The following is a 19553-nucleotide window of genomic DNA, read 5'->3' as shown; positions in this document are numbered from 1 at the left end:
CTATTATAAAAACATAAATTTTGAAATAATTGTTTATTGTTGGTTGGTTGATTGATTAGTTTTTTTTCTTTTTTGTTTCTGGAAAAGCTATTACTGGGATCTTGAATTTCTAAGGATATAATGGAGCAAAGACATCATTAACGACGTAAAGATTTCTTATGCATTTTACATCATGACACCATTTCAGTTTCCATTCTTTAAGCATGCTCTCTTTCTGTGCACATTTCGCTTTAAACCTCTCCATTTCATCCGTGTCAATACGTTCCATTTTCTGAAAAGAAAGATTAGAAAACTTTAAACTCAGATAAGTTTGGAAGAATGAAAATTATTTATCTCTGAGGTTTTGAACTCGATTATCAACTGTCTGCCTATTTTCTTTGGTTTTGTCACAGACCAACCACTGAAAATGGCAAAAAAATCTAAATGCATCTGATAATATCAATGGGAAAAGGAAGACGTAAGAAAGTAAAATAATTCCTGTCATAATTAAAAATCTATGGGTTATGCCGGATATTCGAACCCAGGCTAGTGTGACAATTTGAGTCAGAGAAGGTCTAGAATGATCGTTGATAAAGCTTTAAATTTATCCCAATTTTGAAGAATAAAATTAAAATTAATTAAGGTTTTTAGTCAAGATAAATTGGTTAAAATTAATTGATCAAGCGGACCATAAAATTAGTGAATTTAATCAAATTAAAATTTCAAGGTTTGACTAGTTATTTGTTATTGTAATCGATCATTTTGGCCTGCCTATTCTCGTTGGGTTGGTCTGATAGAGGCGTTTTGTCATTTCACCATGTTCAATAATGGGTCTGAATGATTTTTACACGACCAATGAAACCGGCGAAACAACATCCGACTAATCAAGCAAGGATAGGCGGAACGAAAAGACTGGTAGCAACCAAATTACAAATTCATCGCCTTGCAGATCACAGAAAAAAATCTCATATTACCATGTAAGTCTTGGTATTGTATTAGAAAACTTTTTAGCCAAATTTTCAAGATAAATTTCTCATTTCTGCCACAACAGTTCTGCGTTCAAATTCCGTTTCTCTCAGAAATATTGGGAATAATTTGAATTTAACAAAATATATTAAGTGATCTGACTTCAAAAGTACCAAATTATCTAGAGTTCGTCATTAAGACTTTTTACCAGATCCCAAAGCTTCTTCAAGGACTCTTCAGGCCAGGTTTTCCTCTCCCAGGAGTAGGAATCTCATCCTACGTAAACCTTAATTAAATTGCCATCAGCAAAAAGTCTCAAGAGTTCTCTGTTTTAAAATAAAATCATTTATTATGAATAGAGAGGTCCCAAGATTGACCCCTGAGGAACACCAAGTTCTTTGATGAACTTTTTCACATGCCTCTGAACTGGCATACATTCCTATGGAACAAGAGATTTATTTTTAATCAATTGACTGATAAATCTACATTTTTGGAAGTTTGGTATTCCACAAAATGGTTCAGAAGCAATAGGTGTCATCAAACATTCCTTGGCCAATTTCCTTTGGTCCCTCATACCCAGGCAAGGGTAATTTTGGGGGAAGGGGAGTGTGAAATAAAATTCCAAGGGCAATGGTGGGAATTGAACTCACGGCGATGGTGTCTACACGCTAACCCCTCAGCTACCTCAATACCCCAACTTTACTTTTATTTTATATTATTTATTTTTTTAATAGCATTAATATTTTATACTAATTAGATAACATATAGAGAAGGATTGTAGAGAAAATATTACGGTTTTGTATTCATCAATTTTCAACTTTAATTCTTCATAGGAACTTGGAAATTTGATCTGTAAAAAGTATAATTAAAAATTAATTATCTTATTAAATATAATTACCATAAAATAAATAAATTGCTTACTAGTACAGTATCATTTAAAAGAATTCCTTCTTGTCCTTCGGTAATATGCATTATAAATTGCAGTATTATTTGAATATATTTATCAACATTTTTCGTTCCTAGAATTACATCAAAACTCCCTTCACTGTCTTCCAGTTTGTCTATTACACGACCTGAAAGTATATTTGCATAATTTACTCTATATAAGTTTTTAATCCGGTTCATTTTACCTTTTGCATCTGTTTTTGCCAATATATACTCACTGACATCTTTTTTCATTTGCTTCTGCCCCAAATGAAGCATATAAGAGTAAATATGTCTTACGAACTCCGAAACATATTCATTTTCTATCAGATATGTGTTCAAATCTTCAATCTTCAAATAGGTCTCTTCCAGTATTTCGTTCAGTTTTATATTAGCTTCCGCTACAACACCCTTTCCAGGAAAATTTTGTTAAAAAAGATCAAAAAATTTGATAAAAAATTTTACCTCAAATTCTTTTATAGCACTTTTCCATCTGGCACTTTCTTGAGAACTAAATTGTAAAACTTTTACAATTAGACCCTCGAGCAATTCTATATTCAACGGATAGCCAAATGATGGTTTCAATTCTTGATTGAGTAGCTCTTTTATTTTGTTTCCTGCAAGATCCTCCTCTTCCACTCTTCGTTCGAAACTACCTATAATTTCGTCCTTTTTCGCTTCTAATTCACAAAGGAAACTTTCGAAAACCTTTGTTGTTAGAGAGTTAATACCATCTTGTAAACTGGCTAAAGCGCACATAAAACCTTAAAAATAAAAAATTGATTTATAATTGTAAAAAAATATTTAATTCAAGATTGCAAGAAACAATAACTTCATAACTAGTTGCCTTTATTTTAAATAAAACAAAAAATGGTCAGTTTGCCATTTATTTGATTAAATCTATCATCAAAGAAAATACAGTCAACCAAACAAGGAAGAGTTGTAATAATTTAAAAGCCTACAATTTGATCTTTACTGATCATCACGGTCTGTCCGATGTGCGTCGGCATTTCACCATTTTTAGTGTGTCTGTGAACTTGAATGCAGAACTGTTATAACAAAATGCAAAAACGAGTCTGAGAGACTAGCACAGTGAGCATAGGCAGGCCAGGATGATTGGTAAGGATCAAATCACAAGTTCATCACCCTGCAGATCACTGGAAGGAAACTCACGAAAAACACAAAAGATAATTTTCTTTTAATAATAGTTTCTTTTAATATTTTTACATGATTTTTTGTCTTACAAAAACATTAAATGTGTCAATATCTTTTGTTAGGTTGATACATTGTAATAATTTCTTAAAATTATCGTTTTCGAATAAATTTTCTTCAATTAAAAATGTGTTTGTTAAATAAAAGATAAAATAGAAACAGGATGGTTAAAAAAATACTCAATACTTCTTAAACTCTGATTTGCACCACTGAGTTTGAGACTGAGTCTGCAAGTCAGTGATCACATGTTGACCCGACACTAAGTTACTTATTGGTTCCTCACTGAAGATGATGCAAAGCCAAAACAACTTTGAGTGACTTTAAAAATCAGCAAGTGTAGATGGATCTAGTAAGTAACACAGTGCCAGTTCAACAAATAACAATGTGCATGTGTTAATATAATTATAAACAGGTCCATTGAACTTACCATATATCATTTCAAACCATACATGTTCAATTTGTAAATTGAACTTTCTTATTTTTATCATGTACTTGTGTAAGAGATCCCCACAGAGTAAGACGTATTTTTTTTCTCCTTTCATTTTTGTAACAAGATTCTACCAAATCAATAAAGTTCAAAGAACAATAATTCGGATGATAATTTTTGTTTGATAGTTAACTCACCATTAACTTGTTTTTGCAGTCATTAAAAGCGTCCATCATAAGTGTTTTTGTATTGCACAGAAAGTTATCTGTTTCTACTGATTTAATGTAAGTTGTGTAGTAAAAGAGTGGAGGATGTGGATAAGCCTGTAGGACATCGTCTTGTGGATCGTTTCCCCTCGAGCCAAAATCCATTTGGAAATTTCCAAAGTGGAATTCTTCGCTGTCCGAATCTTCATGGTGGTCTATTTTTTCTATATGTTCTACTGAGTTTTCTCTCGAGGTTAAAAATCTGCCGCTCTCTTTCCTACTTTTCTTGCCCTGGTTGCCTATTCTTTTTATGAGTATCGAAGAATTTTTCACTGAGAGAAATGATCCGCCTTTTTTTCCATCCTTGAAATCAAATGACATTCCACTACCCTTTCTCCCTTTCCGAATGCCTGGCTTATACGAGTTCGACATTTCTTTTGATTTTTTTCTCGACGTCGCCTCTACTTTATATATTCCTCTATAAACACTTTTGCTTTCATGTTCTACAAAAATCATGGTTGAGATATAATTACCATATGCATAAAACTATATTTATTTTCATATATTAATTCTTATAATGCTAACCAAGTTTTTTGGATGTAATTGGCATTTCAAAGTATTTGCAGAAAAAGTTAATGTCGTTCATGGTATTTTTCCAAAATTCTCGACATGTATTGTTCCTCGCCTGTATTGAAAAAGATTGGATTTTATTGATAAAAGTTTTTGCGTTAAAAATTTCAATCCTCAACGCTCTTTTCAGATTGTCCAAAATACTGTTGCATGCTTTTGTTAGGTTGTGTTCATCGGCTTTCAACACTAAACTGTAAAACTCGGTTGGGTCAGTTGGCCTCATAACTAATCAAAATACACTTACTGGTGCATTGAGGTAAGAGCCCTTTTCGTTTTGGGTGATTCGCACTGAATGGAACTAAGCTTTTTACAAACCTCGTTATTAAGTGAGTTCATTGAACGTAAATCTTTTATCAATGTTCTTACACTCATTTCTGCCTCTTCAGCACTAAAATTGCCCCCTTCACCAAACAGCCTAAAGATATTTTCCAAACAAACATTAAACATAAAACTAAATTAGTCCAGTCCTCTCATACATGGCATCTTACTATCATAATTTGTTTTATTTTGTATTTTGTATACGTGGGTAGGAAGAGTTCACAAAAAGTTCAATTTTTCGAGGTTGGGAAAAACTTTGATTTTTTTTCTGATTATCTTAAAAACAACTAGGTTCAGTGACAGATTTATTATATAGTAACTTGGAAGGACTACGTGTTCTATAAGTTTTACCTTCATCACTTTTTTTGAACAAGTTGTTACACAATTGTCCTAACCCTGGGAGAGGAAATGTTCATAATGTACTCTACTTAAGTTGATCATGTAGATTCGGCCCAACCAACATCCTGTTCATCCACACATTCAGCAGATATGACACATCGACCACATTTGGTCAAGGAAAGATCATATTGAGCAGCTTTGAGAAATCTGCTGGAATGAAGATTGCTCAGAGCATATTATGAATGAAAGGAGTAGTCATGATGAAATAGCTGAAGTTGGTGATAGGTGTTCAAATATTTATACATGGGAGAGGTAAAATGCAATGAACCTCTAGGCACTAAACGATTTCAGCTATTCCGAAAATTAGAGTCTGCTCGGGAAACCAAAGCTCACTCGTCTGTCACCCACATTTAATGTTGCTAACATTCATCCATATAGTAGCAACATGTGACATCAGTATGAAATATGGATGGATGGATCCCAGTGGGGGCTACCAAAGACCCAACTATCCCTGTTTTATTCTTGAGAATGTTGCAACTTGCAAGAAAGCATGAGCCTGCTTTAAGGTCTCAAAGCAATTGAAAAAACTGCAGAGGCACAGGCAATTATGTTGTACTGTACTCATCCTACCAAGACTGATGTTCCCTTTTTATGGAACACTCAACAACAAATGAACATCTTGAAGAAGACGCATTTACCTAATATAAACTGAGGAAAGAAGTTATAATGACCCATATGTATGATGTGTCAATTTATACATAAACCAATGCTTAAATTTATAAATTAATAAAAAGTAATTGTATATGTCATTGCCATGGACCTCAACAATTAAATTTTAATAAAATGGTTTATCTTAATGTTTAATGTGAGTGGTTCATTTGGAAGGAGGTCTCTGAGATTTTTCACAAATTGGAAAGAAACGGTCAATTTTTGAGAAGCTGTAGCAAAAATAGAAAATATCAGGAAATTTAATCTTCTTTAAATTGCTATATAATAGATTTTTCAATAAACCCAAACATTTTCGAGATATTCAGAAAAAAATTCAAAATTTATTAATTTTCATGGTTTTCTGTCAAAAATTTCTCATCATAAAAAAAAGGTCACACTTTTTTTGTGAACTCTTACTACCCATACAAACAAAATAAACAAATAAAACAAACAACAACTTTTGTAAGGTAAGTAAATCTTTTTTCAATGAGGGGCTGGACAGCAAGTAAGAAATTTTCATTAACAGATACAATGTGACATTTATGGAAAAAATTGTTCATTTACAAAGTACGGAGGCAAATTAATAACTTTGAAAAAGAAAATTTTGGCACAAATTTCATTTCTTATCAAATCTAATCAAAAATATTTTTGTTTTATGTGTTAATTTTATTATTAAATTTTCTTTTTTCATTCTAGTTTTATTAAATAACTTATTTTCTGCCTTCTTATTCTATCCATCATCATATTATTGTGATAACATAAAAAGACAGTATAAGTTCTATTAAACAATAAAAAATGATATAAGGTAAATTTTATAAGTTTCCACCTTGGAAAAGTGATAAACAACTCACTTTATTGAACCTGGTCAATTTAGATTATATATTTTTATGTAATTTTACCTTATTGCTTTTAGTAATGAACAAGTACTGTGCTTCGTCCAATAAGTAACACGCTCGACTTCCATTTCTATTTTTTCTCTTAATAGATTTTTCTTAGCTTTTCCTGCTGCTTCCAAAGCTTCGACCTGTGATTGAATCATTTTTTTAATGTCAATGTCTAAAATTATTTAATGCGTAATATACTACCATTCCTATATAATAATTTGCTTGCGAAGGGTTTAGTTCAAGGGCGTTATATAGCTCGTTACTACTTTCTAATGTATTAGCATTGATTATCTTTATTTTTTCGTACAAAGTATGCGGAAGTAATTTTAACGAAGTAAACATTTGCTTAAGACCCTAAAACAATTTTATTTTCAACTGTCATTTTTTTAATATAAATTCGATCAAATGACTAAAACCTTCTTATGTCTAGAAATTATTGAATCATGCATTCGCAGTTCTGAAGCTCGCACATCATAGACGTTATTCTTAATCCTAAGTCTTCTTTGGTTTAGTTTTTCTTTTTCTAAATTGTACCAAAACTCAGCTTCGCCACGCTTAAGATCGAGCCAGTTTTCCACAAACGTTCCAGTAAAGAAGGCAATTTCCTTTTCCATTAGATTAGTAATTTCTTTATAACTGTAATAATAATGTTATAATTAAAAAATATATATATATATATAAAATGTGGAAAGTATAGGGGCCAACAAACAGCCTGAGGTCATCAACAGCATGGTTTTATTTATTTATCTGGTCTTTCACGCACATTTTTTAAATGCTCTCCTTTATATGAAAACAGTTGGTAGCATAAAATGCTAGCCTCTTGTTTGTACCTCAGGTTGCAAACTACAGAAGAGACACAAAACTTACAATACATCTATATATGCATCACCATCCTATACAAATATACAAGTCTGATCATATTCACTCCCCCAGACTACTCGATTAATTGGTTAAATAACCCCTTCCTTTCATGCTGTTAAATTACGTTCATTCCAATAAATTAATATAAGCACAACACAAACACAGACAAAACAATACAAACAGTTATTTTGTACATTTAAAAATCCCTATAGCCCAGGATAGGGTCTGGGATAAAAGTGGTGGCCATGAGGCCATCTGCACCTTGACCTGTTTTTTTTTCTTTTTTTCCAGGTTGTTAATCAGCCTCCATAGCCTTGCCAGTGGCTACTTAGTGTAGTTTCTTGTTTGTGGCTTTTCCTCTCCTATTTGCAAGAATCTGCACCTACAAAGACCTTCACAAAAATATAAAATGTGTTCTGCGGTCTCCTCCTCTTTTCCAGGCAGAATCTGTTTCTTTTGTATGTACTCCTATCCGGTGAATGCCTTCTTAGACAGCAGTTCCCTGTCAGGAGTCCAACCAGAATCCTGGTTTGGTTGCAGTTGCCTTCCAATAATTCCCTTGTAAGTTTTACAGATGATTCTTCTATGAATCTCTTTCTGTGCTTCATGCCTGGGTTCTTATTCCACCATACTTTAGATTAAGCATTAGAGCAAGATGCTAGGCCACAGTACAGTTCAGGACCTAGAGAGCCCATATTGGCTCCTCTTTGGCCAACATGTCAACCTTTTCATAACCTCATAGGCCTATAGCCCTGATTTGTACCTGCCGCCATACCCTAAGACTATGCACAGGTCTGATAATATAATACTTATAAATGTCAAGCCTTATTAAATTAAAAATGTGCTCAACTTTTATTTTATTCTTGCATAAAGGGCACCTACACGGTCGCTTTCCAGCCAGAAAGTGTCTTGTTGGACCTATGTGGAAAAAAAATTATAATATAATTTTTCACTAACCCATCCAGCCAATTTTGAATTGAATCTAAGCATAGTTGGATATCGTTAAGGCTTTCAGATAAAATGTTTCCTTCTTCGACCTCGTTTTCAGAATAACTGCTACCGTTAAACTCTGGAAGCTTTGGCTTTCCTTTAGGAAATGTGTCACCCCTCAACACAGCCATTTCAGCAGAGTACATGTCAAACAATAAAAAACAAGCATTAACGAACTCTACCCCATATGAATCGGAGGTATATTTTTCTTCAAAACAGCTAGAACAAAAGTCTTAATATACAAATACAATTAAAAATAAGCTTCTTTGGATGAAAAATTTCATACTTATTGTCATAAAAGTCCAACAGTTTGTTTACATTGTCAAAATTGGTTTTTAAATGATCCCGGCTCTTTGCCTGCCTTAATTTATCGATTGCTATATTTAAAACCTCGCCTGAATCCTGAAAAAAATGCTTTTCTTCTCTTTCTTTTAAAATTTAAACTGCATTTTCACCTGCATTTGTTTGTAAACATTCAAACGGTGTATTTCAATATTTCTTGAAAAACTGTGTTCAATACACTTTAATCTATTTATAAATTTATTCCAAATGTCAATCGAATCTCTTACAAATTTTCTACTTTCAACTACCTTCTCACCCACGAGGGCTACTATGTCACACCAAAGTGTCTGGAACAAAACAACAAAATAAATATTGTATAACTCTAAAAATAAATTATGACAAATTGTCACTTAAACTTTTTATGTTTGAAATTTAAGGTTACAACAAGAAATTGCATACTTTTTTCAAAATAATACCTGACTTTCCTCGTTACTCTGATCACTCAACATTTCCATGGCAGTTTCTAAGTGTTTTTTTAAAGTGAAGACTGTCTCGTTGTTTAATATGCAAATTTGCTCTTTACAAGCATCTACAAAACGATCATATTTGATATGTTACATTTTTTTGTAATAGGTGTGCTGCTGCCTAGAGACCTAAATGTGACAGGTACATAGCAAGTTTGGAGATCATTTGAAATGTCGGCATTTCCTGTTTGCAGAATTCAATCAAACAGTCGACCAATGTGACAATAGTTTCGTCAGCGGTGATTGTGTCAACGTTCTTGACATCAGGTGGAACTTCGAGAATCGCTTCTTCTAATTCCAAGCATTCCTTTATTTTACTGAAAAAATGTTAAATTAAATACACAAGTTTCACAAAACAAAAGAGACATGTGTATTTTAAAAGACACCCTCTTATATTTTTTAATATTTATTTGATTTGCACTGTATTTTTTTAACTATCCGAAGACTTACCTTGTAAATTATTCAATTACAAGCAAATACTAAATTTCTTATTCTTAAACATAAGTATAAAATAAGTATTTTCTTCTACAATTTTTAAAATGAAATTGTATAGTGGGATTTCTTGTAATTTGGTGTTACCAATCATTTTGGTTTGCCAATCCTTACTGGGATAGTCTATCAGACAGATTTCGCTATCTTTGGCATGCCTGCATGATTTCTGTGAAGTCAAGGGCCTTTTATAAGGTCAAGGTGGACTAAGTCGTGTCAAGATTTTTCAAAAATGGACTTAGCTCCCATCACTCTGGTCTGTTTATCATTGCTGGTTTTATTTGTCAGATTCCAGACTTTTCTCCACTGCAATCCATATAGGTCTTTTGTGGAACCTCTATAAGACCAAACTGTGGAAAGTGCACTTATTCCGACTTTCCACAGTGTCTCTTCAGTCACCTAGCTTGAAGTGAGAATTGCCTTACTGTAAGCAGGCTATTGCTTCACATTCACAAAGAATATGCGCAGATTTCTCTGGTTCCTTCTGACTGAGTCAGCATATTTATATCTCTGCTTTGCTTGTATTCTTTAGTTAATACTTAAGAGGGCTTTGACCAGTATAGAGGTCTATAATTTTCCTAAATTCTTGTCTGCTGAGAGAGAGGAACTTTCATCTTCCTTTTTGAGAAATTTATAAATCTTTCATTTTCCTCATATCTTAGGTTTTGTCCAGTGCTTGAGTTTTTCTTTCTCAAACCATTTTTCTAGCTCCAAATTTAGCACACCTTCCAGTATGCTTAGTAGTGACCATTTGCAGGGGTCTGTCAAAGTCGAGTTTTACTCTTATTTTGCTAATTGTAAGTAATAGCAATCTTCAATGGTTGGTCTGTGTTGTATTGTCAGTATGTCCTTTTATGAGGTGTTGTAGCTTGACTTTTTAAAATATAAACGTTATAAGTTATAACCATTGCAGATTCAAATTTAAAAAATAATTTGGCTATCACACATCATCATAGTTTTCCCATCCTAACTAGTCATCACTGACAGAACAAGCCAAGGCTTACCAAGATGACCAGAAATGACCAACATTCAAGAAATTCTAAGTTATAACTTCATATTTACATTGGAAAATTATTATGTTGCCGTAAATCTTAAAATTTGTAATTTTAACTGTAATTGCACATAAAACATTGTAAAAACTTTATAAGTATATACAATAACTAATAAAAATATTAAATTTTTAGGTTAATGATGATTATTCTAATGAAATTGGAACGTTATTACAATAAAACATTACTTACTTTTCCCTTATGATTTCCTTTAAGCTGTATTTCACCAGCCATCCTTGAATCATGTTCTCAAATAGCATTTTTAAATGAATTTCAGTTTCAGTGTACATTCTTTCATTGGACATAATAATATTATTGATATCCTAAAAGAGATTCTATATCATCTCTTTTTCTCCAAACAAAAAAAAGAAAAATGGAATTACCAAGGCAGACCTTGATAAAAATGCTTATTTTTCTGTCGATTAAAGGTTTAGGGAAGTGGTGGCAATTCATCAAGTTATTTTTAAAGTTTGTCAACATAATTTTACAACCTTTCGATTGTTTTTTCATTATCACATCTACTTCACAACGCCAGTTGTTAATCGCTTCTTCCCATTCTCCTTTCAGCGCCTTCATTTCATCATCATAGTTCTGAAAGTATTTGTATATAAGTTAAAAATACTGGGTGGATAAGAAAAAATACACACCATGTTTTCAAGTCTCGCTTTGACATCGTTTAAGAATTGTATTAAACAATCTGTGACTTTTTTTAATTCACCTTCCTTTGCAGTGCTCAGTGTTTGTAACTGTTTTGAAAATGCTTCTTGAGCGCAGTTGTATGACTCTATTTTCGTTTTCTCCAATTTATACAAAATCTCTTCGAGACGCTTTTCCTCTAAAAGATCAAAATATTTTAATGACCACTAACATACTAAATCAGGAAAAAATTTATTAAACTTATTGATTTAAATAAACTCAATTCTACACATATATGCGCATGCATACACATAAGTTCAAAATCGAACCGATGACTTCTTGGGGCTTGTAATCAACCAGTTCAGTCTTCTGGTAGTTCAGGGCTAAACTTTTCTTATCCAAGCCACCTAAAGTTAGTCTTCAGGGGTATTAAAAACAAAGTCGTTTCAGCCCCCTATACATGCAGTTTTAACCCACTAACTCCCTCTCTTACTCATTCTTAAATACATTCCCTCTTATTTACATACCTTTCGCTTAAATAGGGTGATGGACTTGATATTCTCAAATTACCCTTTTGCACACAAACTTAAAATACACTAACTTGTCAAATTGGGGGTCAACTTAACATTTTACACACACTCTCACAAACTATCTTTCAAACAAAAGCATGACAATTTTTCTTTCAGAGCACACAATACACTTGATAAGTTAGTGCACATGAGATGGAATGATAATGAATCCTTCACAGATTTATTAAACTTACCAATTTTATTCGAGTTATTTTCAAAAATTGTATATAACCACATTATTAAAATTTATTATAAAATATATATAGAAACAGAAAACAAGAGGAAAAGAGAAGATGCCCCTGAAATAATCTGCTAATTAAATTACAAAAATATGGTTGTACAAATTTCATGAAGATAATCCTTTATGAGAAAAAATGAGAAAATCTAATAAACTTATATTATTTAAACTATTTAGGTAATTTTTTAATTTTTCAAGCCGGCCAAATAAAAGAAAATACTAAAAATTGAATACATAATGCTTTATATTGTTAAAACAAAGCTTTTTTATATTGTGCAAATTGGTCATTTCTGTGGTCTGCCTAACATCGCAGGGTTTTTTCTGTTAAGACCATCTAGATCCAAAGGCCAAAATGATCTGTAACAATTAAATTACAGGTTCTTCACCCCTCAGATCACATGGAGAAATCTCACAATTCAATCTTTATTTCCACTGGAAAGATTCTAAAATAAACTTAGTTCAGCTAGTTTATAGATAAGGAATTGTCAATGTAGATATACATATTGTTCTATTGTAGTACTAATTTGTACCAATATTTAATAAATTTAACATTGTATTGTACCAAGTGGATTTTTAAGACATATGTTTAATAAATTAATCAAATTTTACCAGCATTTGAATATTTGGGTGCATCTTGTTCGTGGATGGCAAGTTGGTTATCAAGGTCCAAGTTTAAACAAATTTCCTTCTTTCCTGCATTACCACAGTAACCTAAATTCTCTTGAAACATTTCTACAATTAAATACGCAATTTACGTTTTAAAATAATCCTCTTTCTTGTCTTTAGACTAAATTTATTAAATCAGTAAAAGTTTCAACATATGATTCAATGAGTCATATTTGGCAGTAGATATACGTCAGTCAAAGATTTAGAACAGAATTTTTAAAGTTACTTTGATTTTTCCTTATGAAAGTCTTGAAGAGGGTCAGAAATGTTTTCATAACTCAATGGAAATTGTAAATTCTTGATAGCATGATTACTACATCATTACATCAACGGAAATTGTTGGTAATACAGCACTCTGACTCATTCACCCAAACTAACAACTATATACAAACACAAACAAATATATACATACATACACTATAGAACTACACAATAATTATATATAATATTTACAATATTTATGCGTGAGAAACCAACCCCCGATTCCCTTAAAAATCAGAACAGGAGACTCAACAACCCACCCTTGTGCCCACTGTCTTTATTGGGTGCTATGCCTACTCACTCCCCGTAAAGGACCAAGTCTTGGCACTCTTTGCCCAAGTGACACACGAGCAACCTTTCTTTAAAAGCAAGACATCGGCACAGGATTCGCCCCAAAAGTAGGTGTCCGTGTGCCAATCAGGTATGGCCTATCCTCAAACTGTGAGCACTAGGGTGGTTTTTGCTCAGTCGTGCTCTTGAGAGATCTTTTATTGGGTTCTTTACTGCTCATACAATGTCACTAGGCCTGGTTCAAAGTGGTTTGTCTATAGGGCAAAACGTCCCAACTTTTCCTACCACATCTGCACATTCATTGCCCTCCAGGCCAGGTTCCCAGATGACTACCACTATTTTTCCGAGGCACTCAAACTCAGCATATTTCTTTAATAGAGTATACGATAGGTCCACCATGAATTTTCACAAATAGCTGAAACTTTGTTCAGGGAGGTGCAGACAAGATAGGAAGAGACTCATCTCGAATCTCCCCAAGTACAAAGTGGCCCACACCCAGTGGCCACAAAGTAGACAAGCCTCCACTACACACGGCACAGTCCACACCTCACCAGTTCTAGACCTGTCTGTATAGACGAGGCAAAAACCAGCAAACCCTGATCTGAGTTCTAGGAATGCAGCTCGGTGTAGAGGTCTGCAGCAGTATACATGACCTGGATAGTTTGCAAGATTGTTCCAGACAAGTACAGGAGGACCAAGGGAGGGGTCAGCCAGTTTCCCAGCCAATGCAAACTGACCCTACCTATGGCTTCGCCAAAGCAAATGACCAGGAGTCATGTCCAAGTTCGATATCTCTCGTATACCTGGCAAAGGGTCAAGGGGGGCCCGGCTTGACCAAGAAACCCCTTGCATAGCTGAGTTGGGATAGCTCACATAGCTCTCCAGGATTTGGTGGCAAACCTCCCAACTCACAGCAGAGGATGGCCAAGGGGCTGGTTCTAAATGCACCTGAAGCAGATCAAAATCCCTGAGCCTGTCAAGCAACAAGAGAGACGTTTTTCTTGAGCAGAGCAATGCTTTGAATTAATTCAGTGAGTCCCCTCCGCTCCTCGTTACTATTATTCTCAATTAAATACCCATGTATTATGCCAGGATTCGAACCCAGAACCACTAGCATGACAAATACGAGTCGGACGCCCTAACCACTCTAATAGAGTAGTTAAACTGACATCACAAACACAAGGAAATGGCCATATAAAACGCAATTTTATATTCAACACATATAAAATTTATTTGAGCACGTTGTTAACAAAATGTTTCCCTTAATTTTTAAATCACTGTTTTCGTTTAATACAATTATTATTAATCATGAAGAAGTCATGAATATTTAACGACAGTACAAAGCGACTAGAAATGAAGTTTTTCTATTGATTCACTAAGCTGTTCTAGGCTTGACATCAAAGCGGCCATGTTTTGCTTTCCTTCCCTCAGACCCTCCTCGGTGAGCGGGGCGTACAGTTCTTGTGTTGCGCCAAGCTCAAAATGAAGTTTTGCCAATTTCTCCTGCTGTTCCCTTATACCCGTCATCTGTTCCATACTACAGTCCTTTCCTAGAAGCAAGATTCATTTAAGAAGATATAAAGTTAACCATATCAAAAACTTAGTCTTCTAAGGAATAATAATATATTGTATTAATCCATATATATTTAGCGGTCATAATTGAGCATATTAATTATTTCAATTAATTGTTCTTTTTATCTAAGGGATGGTTGAAATAAAAAAAATTAGTGTCTCATGCGAGATTCGAACCCATGACCTTCAGCTCAATACACCGCTGCTCTAAACACTTCAGCTATTGTGACATCACGTGAAGTCACAATAGCTCAAGTGATTAGAGCAGAGGCAAATTGAGCTGAGGTCATGGGTTCAAATCCCGTTGTCACTAACTGTTTTATCTCAACCAATACCTTAGATTAAAAAAATAATTAACTGAAATATATTTTATGTTCTACTTTGAATGTATTACATTTCCCACAAGAGGTGGGTATATCAATATTTTTTTAATTGTGAGATTTCTTTTTCTTTTTTTTCCACTGACCAAATCTTATCAGGAAAATGAGCAAACTACAATTCTTAATTGCTGCTCATAATTACTAAAGCTAATTAAAGCTATAAACTTCCTACTGTCTTATTATATGTTTGAACTATTATTATCACATTTAATTTGACTGTGTAGTAGCATGGATGAAAATCAATCTGTCCAATAAGAAGGTTTTGACATTACAAGAAAATAAATTTAAATTTAAACAGAATCAGGCTGTCATTTGTGTTTTTTGCGATGCGGTCAATGCTGTGCTAAGTGACAAATCGGATGATAAAACCAAACCTTTTTTTTTTTTTTTATTAATTGTCTACTATTGAGAGAAGTAACTAATTGATTTTATACTCACCGAATGCTCTAAGATTACCGCTATGAAAATCCTCGAGTAAAGACAAGAGTGCCGTCTCCATTCTCCTAACATCAGTGACATCTGAGAGAAAACAGTGGTGGTGAGCAGGTCGGTCCAACACTCCCACTTCATGCATATCGATAAAATAGGTACCCAAAATATATATAAAAAAAAAGAATGGAAAATAAAAATAAACGAAAACGAAAATGGCTTTAAAAATAGGGTAAAAGAAGTACTGTTTAAAAAAGAAATATAAATAAGTATTGTACTTTATTTTAAACTACAAAATAATAGAACGCTGATAAGAAGCAGATCATGCTTATAAAACCTTTCAGTATTTAACGCTGAATACATGCAAACATTTAATCAAAGGAATACCTCTTTTTATTCTGTTCGGAGCAGGAGGATGCGCCGGCCTCGCCGGCCTGTTAATCAACTTTTCATTCACGTACAAAAATCTCGTCCCACCTGAAATACTCGACATTTGAATAATTTATAAGTCACAAATCGTTCAATACTAGAATAACTTAAACGACCAGAACCACTACTATTTGTAGCAAGAGCGGGAGCTGTTGAAATTCGACAAAGTGACCTCGAACTAGAAGAGCCAAGACTTGTCGCACCCCTGGCACTGCACCCACCTACAGATGAAGAGATATCCTAAAAATATGCATACACATTTTCAAAAATTATATCAAAGCTATTTCTAAATAAATTAATCCAGGATTAAAAAAATACCAATTACATTTAATTTAAATCATAACAAAAAATTATACTGCAAGCAAAACACTAACAAAAATGATCTAAACTACTGAGTAACAATAAAATTAATAATTGACTAATCAACCATAAACTACATAAATAACTAAATATTTGCAACATGCAAGTATAAATAGCCTTCACCATATAGGTATTAAGGAAAATGTTTCAAGGATTAAAAAAAGTATGAGAAATCCAATAAATGAGCTTTTGAAATTGTGTACAAAAATGCTAACCTACCATAATAATTCTGTATTTCAAAATTTGTGATAATGTTGATTATATAGAAAAAGACTTGGTGGTTAATTTGGGCTAAAAACTTGAATTATTGTATTTACATGAGTATTATATTTATCAGTCTTGATTAACACCGATTGCAGTTTGGTTTTCATCTAATGAAGAGGGTATTAAACAAAAATTGTCTGAAACCAGACTCTCAGCATAATTTAATGCCAAATATGAAAATATATTTTCTAAATTCAATCCCAGTTGTGATGGTTTCTTTCTTTTCTAATGTAACTATATTATAGACACATTAAATAAGGTATAAAAAAAATTTGCAGAAATTATTTAAATTAAATGCACCAATAATAAATCAGCATTAAGGACGATTTCATATACCTCTAATTGTTCTGGCACCTGACATAATAATTAAGATAATTAATAATTGAGAAAAAAGTAATAAGGTGGTTCAAATGTGGATACCAATAAGAGAAAATTGAAAGAAACCAACTAGCCAACGAAGTTACAGAGTTTAAATTCAGGATAATAGGATAAAAATTACAAGCAACTCAAAGTATGCTTACAGTCTAGACTAAAAACTCTCATACTAGTCTAAAAATATCAGTTCTAAAACAATACAAAAACTAGTTTGATAGTTTCTGGTCATTTTAGTCTGCCTATAGACCGGTTCGGTCTGACAGATGTGTTTCAACATTTTATCACCTTCAGTCGTTAAAAGTTTGTGCATTAGTTCCTCATAAATGATTCATAAAGACATATGCTCGAAGCAGCTGGATGATATTTCGGTAATAAAATAAGAAAACGGGTGGAACATGTGCTGCTAAAAAATCCTGTATTTAAAGAGCTAAAGAATAACAAAAGGAGAAACTTCAAGACCGGGAATTTAAATTCAAATGAAATTTTTAATTTTAGATTCGCCCTGATAAAATCGGTAGATGAACGCTCTTTAGCTGATACAAATCCATTTTAAGAACTGATCATCACTGTTTCAATTTGGAAAATTTAATTATCGATTGGTGATGGTAGCTATGGGTTCATGACCTCATACACACCCAACATTTCACACTTAACTACATTAAAACATATTTCTTGTAATATTTGCATTATGTTACACAAATTTCTTCCAATTAAGAATAAACATCAATGCTTAATGACTTTGTATCTGTTCTATTCTGAACAACCTCTAATTCATTTGGGGAATATCAACAATCACCAGTGAAGATTGAAAAACTACAAAACAAAAAAAATACATACATACATACGCCCTTTAAGAACTTGTGTAACACTTGTTCTATACTTATAGAAGGTATTTGTGCTTAAATTGAATTGATTAATTTTATGCAGTGTATTTGGGGTACTACACTTACTAATCCAGATGCTGTAGGATCAAGTCCCCCTCGTGATGCTAACTTTTCATCTTAACCTGACTTTGCATAAAAATAATTAATAAATTACTTCAAATAAAGTTACTTTAGAGGCATCGGTGGTTACAACGGTCTAGGCGTTGACCCAGCACTCATCACTCTAAGGTAAAGGCCGTGGATTCGAATCCAGCAACATTCAAACCCGATAAACTTACAAATGGGCTTTTTTTTCAAAAACATCAGCACCCCTCGTAAAAAAATTAGATGCAGGATACTTTGTTTAATATGACCAACAAAAACATATATAAATTTAAATATAATAAATGGACTTACTTAAAAGTCCTTTCACTTTAGCATTTGTTTCATTTCTATTTTGATCAAATTTTTCAGACAAGGAACCGTGTGGCCGAGTGGTTAGGACACCCGAGTCATATTTGTCACGCTACCAGTCCTGGATTCGAACCTGGCACAGTTCATGGATTTTTAAGTGAGAACAGTACAGAAGAGTTTTGGCTTCTCATCCATGACACCCGAGTAGTTGGTCGTTAAGCCCTCCTGAAAGGAATTACTTTACTTTAAAAGTCCTTTCAGCCAGTGTCCAGAGTTTGTCAGGTATCTCTATTTGAAAATACCCTGTGGGGGTTGGCAAAGGGCGTTACATCTGTCTACAAGTGCCATGGATGAAGAATCAGAAAAATACCTAAACCGATGTTAGGAATCAAACCCATGGCCCAACGGTGTATCCGTGATATCTTGATAAACAAAAATAAAATACTTCCGCAGTAATATTTAAAACTTGTTTTGGTTGAGGTGTAACTGTCAATTGTCAAGCAGAAAGCTCAAGTTAGAGGAATTCGCACACCCAAGTGCACAACGGGGAAAAACAACAGATGCTACATTAAGCGGTGCTCGAGATACCTCCTGAAAGCGTGCTAATCTGACTCATCCTTCGGATGAAATGTACAAATTACATACAAAAACTTGAAAAATTGAAATCCTTATGAATCGAGAATATACTTTATTGCTTTCAGGCGATGTGGGGGACGTTTGAGTTATTTTGGATATCCCAGGGCTAACTGGTGGAGTGACCTCTTCGGGCTTCCTCGTCGCCTCCTCTTCGACGTCGACTTGAACCAACTGCTGTAGGTCTCCTTCTCCTACTTTGCCCTCCGTCATTTCACTTCTGCTATCTTCTAGGCGACGAAGGCATCACTCGGTTCGGAAGTAGGAACGAAACAACTGCAGGCGGGCAGGAACTGACGTCTGACAGTCGCCTATTGACATTCGACACCGTTATTGACTTTCTATTGACCGACCACTGACCAAACAAACTTTGATTCGAGATTTC

The 19553-nt window shown here is 33.6% G+C and overlaps 2 protein-coding genes across 10 annotated transcripts; both read right to left on the bottom strand.

Annotated features, from left to right (window-relative positions):
• Positions 1 to 36: 36 nt before the first annotated feature.
• Positions 37 to 13225, bottom strand: LOC106673109. Of its 2 annotated transcripts, XM_014405087.2 has the most exons (21): positions 12841 to 13225; positions 11436 to 11623; positions 11182 to 11379; positions 10981 to 11111; positions 9380 to 9567; positions 9203 to 9315; positions 8900 to 9073; positions 8731 to 8846; positions 8412 to 8663; positions 7010 to 7229; positions 6795 to 6947; positions 6609 to 6733; positions 4589 to 4759; positions 4300 to 4535; positions 3706 to 4217; positions 3509 to 3638; positions 2335 to 2633; positions 2076 to 2280; positions 1867 to 2018; positions 1739 to 1795; positions 37 to 271 (listed from the first exon to the last, which is right to left on the bottom strand). In XM_014405087.2, the coding sequence occupies exons 1-21, from the start codon at positions 12959 to 12961 to the stop codon at positions 110 to 112; spliced, it is 3903 nt and encodes a 1300-aa protein (XP_014260573.1). In that variant the 5' UTR covers positions 12962 to 13225; the 3' UTR covers positions 37 to 109. The 2 variants fall into 2 exon arrangements, with proteins under 2 accessions (XP_014260573.1, XP_014260574.1); XM_014405088.2 differs by lacking the exons at positions 11436 to 11623; positions 12841 to 13225 and having other exon boundaries at positions 11172 to 11263.
• A 1441-nt stretch (positions 13226 to 14666) lies between these two features.
• LOC106673120 (coiled-coil domain-containing protein 28B) lies at positions 14667 to 19553 on the bottom strand. 8 transcript variants are annotated; one of them, XM_014405110.2, is made up of 5 exons: positions 19295 to 19553; positions 16376 to 16499; positions 16218 to 16307; positions 15840 to 15920; positions 14667 to 14999 (listed from the first exon to the last, which is right to left on the bottom strand). In XM_014405110.2, the coding sequence occupies exons 1-5, from the start codon at positions 19379 to 19381 to the stop codon at positions 14797 to 14799; spliced, it is 585 nt and encodes a 194-aa protein (XP_014260596.1). In that variant the 5' UTR covers positions 19382 to 19553; the 3' UTR covers positions 14667 to 14796. The 8 variants fall into 8 exon arrangements, with proteins under 8 accessions (XP_014260596.1, XP_014260591.1, XP_014260598.1 ...); XM_014405105.2 differs by having other exon boundaries at positions 19223 to 19552; XM_014405112.2 differs by having other exon boundaries at positions 16382 to 16499; positions 19295 to 19552.

The sequence above is a fragment of the Cimex lectularius genome, unplaced genomic scaffold, assembly GCF_000648675.2.
Source record: "Cimex lectularius strain Harlan isolate CLEC.00 unplaced genomic scaffold, Clec_2.1 scaffold205, whole genome shotgun sequence".
Classification (NCBI taxonomy): Eukaryota; Metazoa; Arthropoda; class Insecta; order Hemiptera; family Cimicidae; genus Cimex; species Cimex lectularius.
This window is presented reverse-complemented; position numbering and strand designations above follow the sequence as displayed.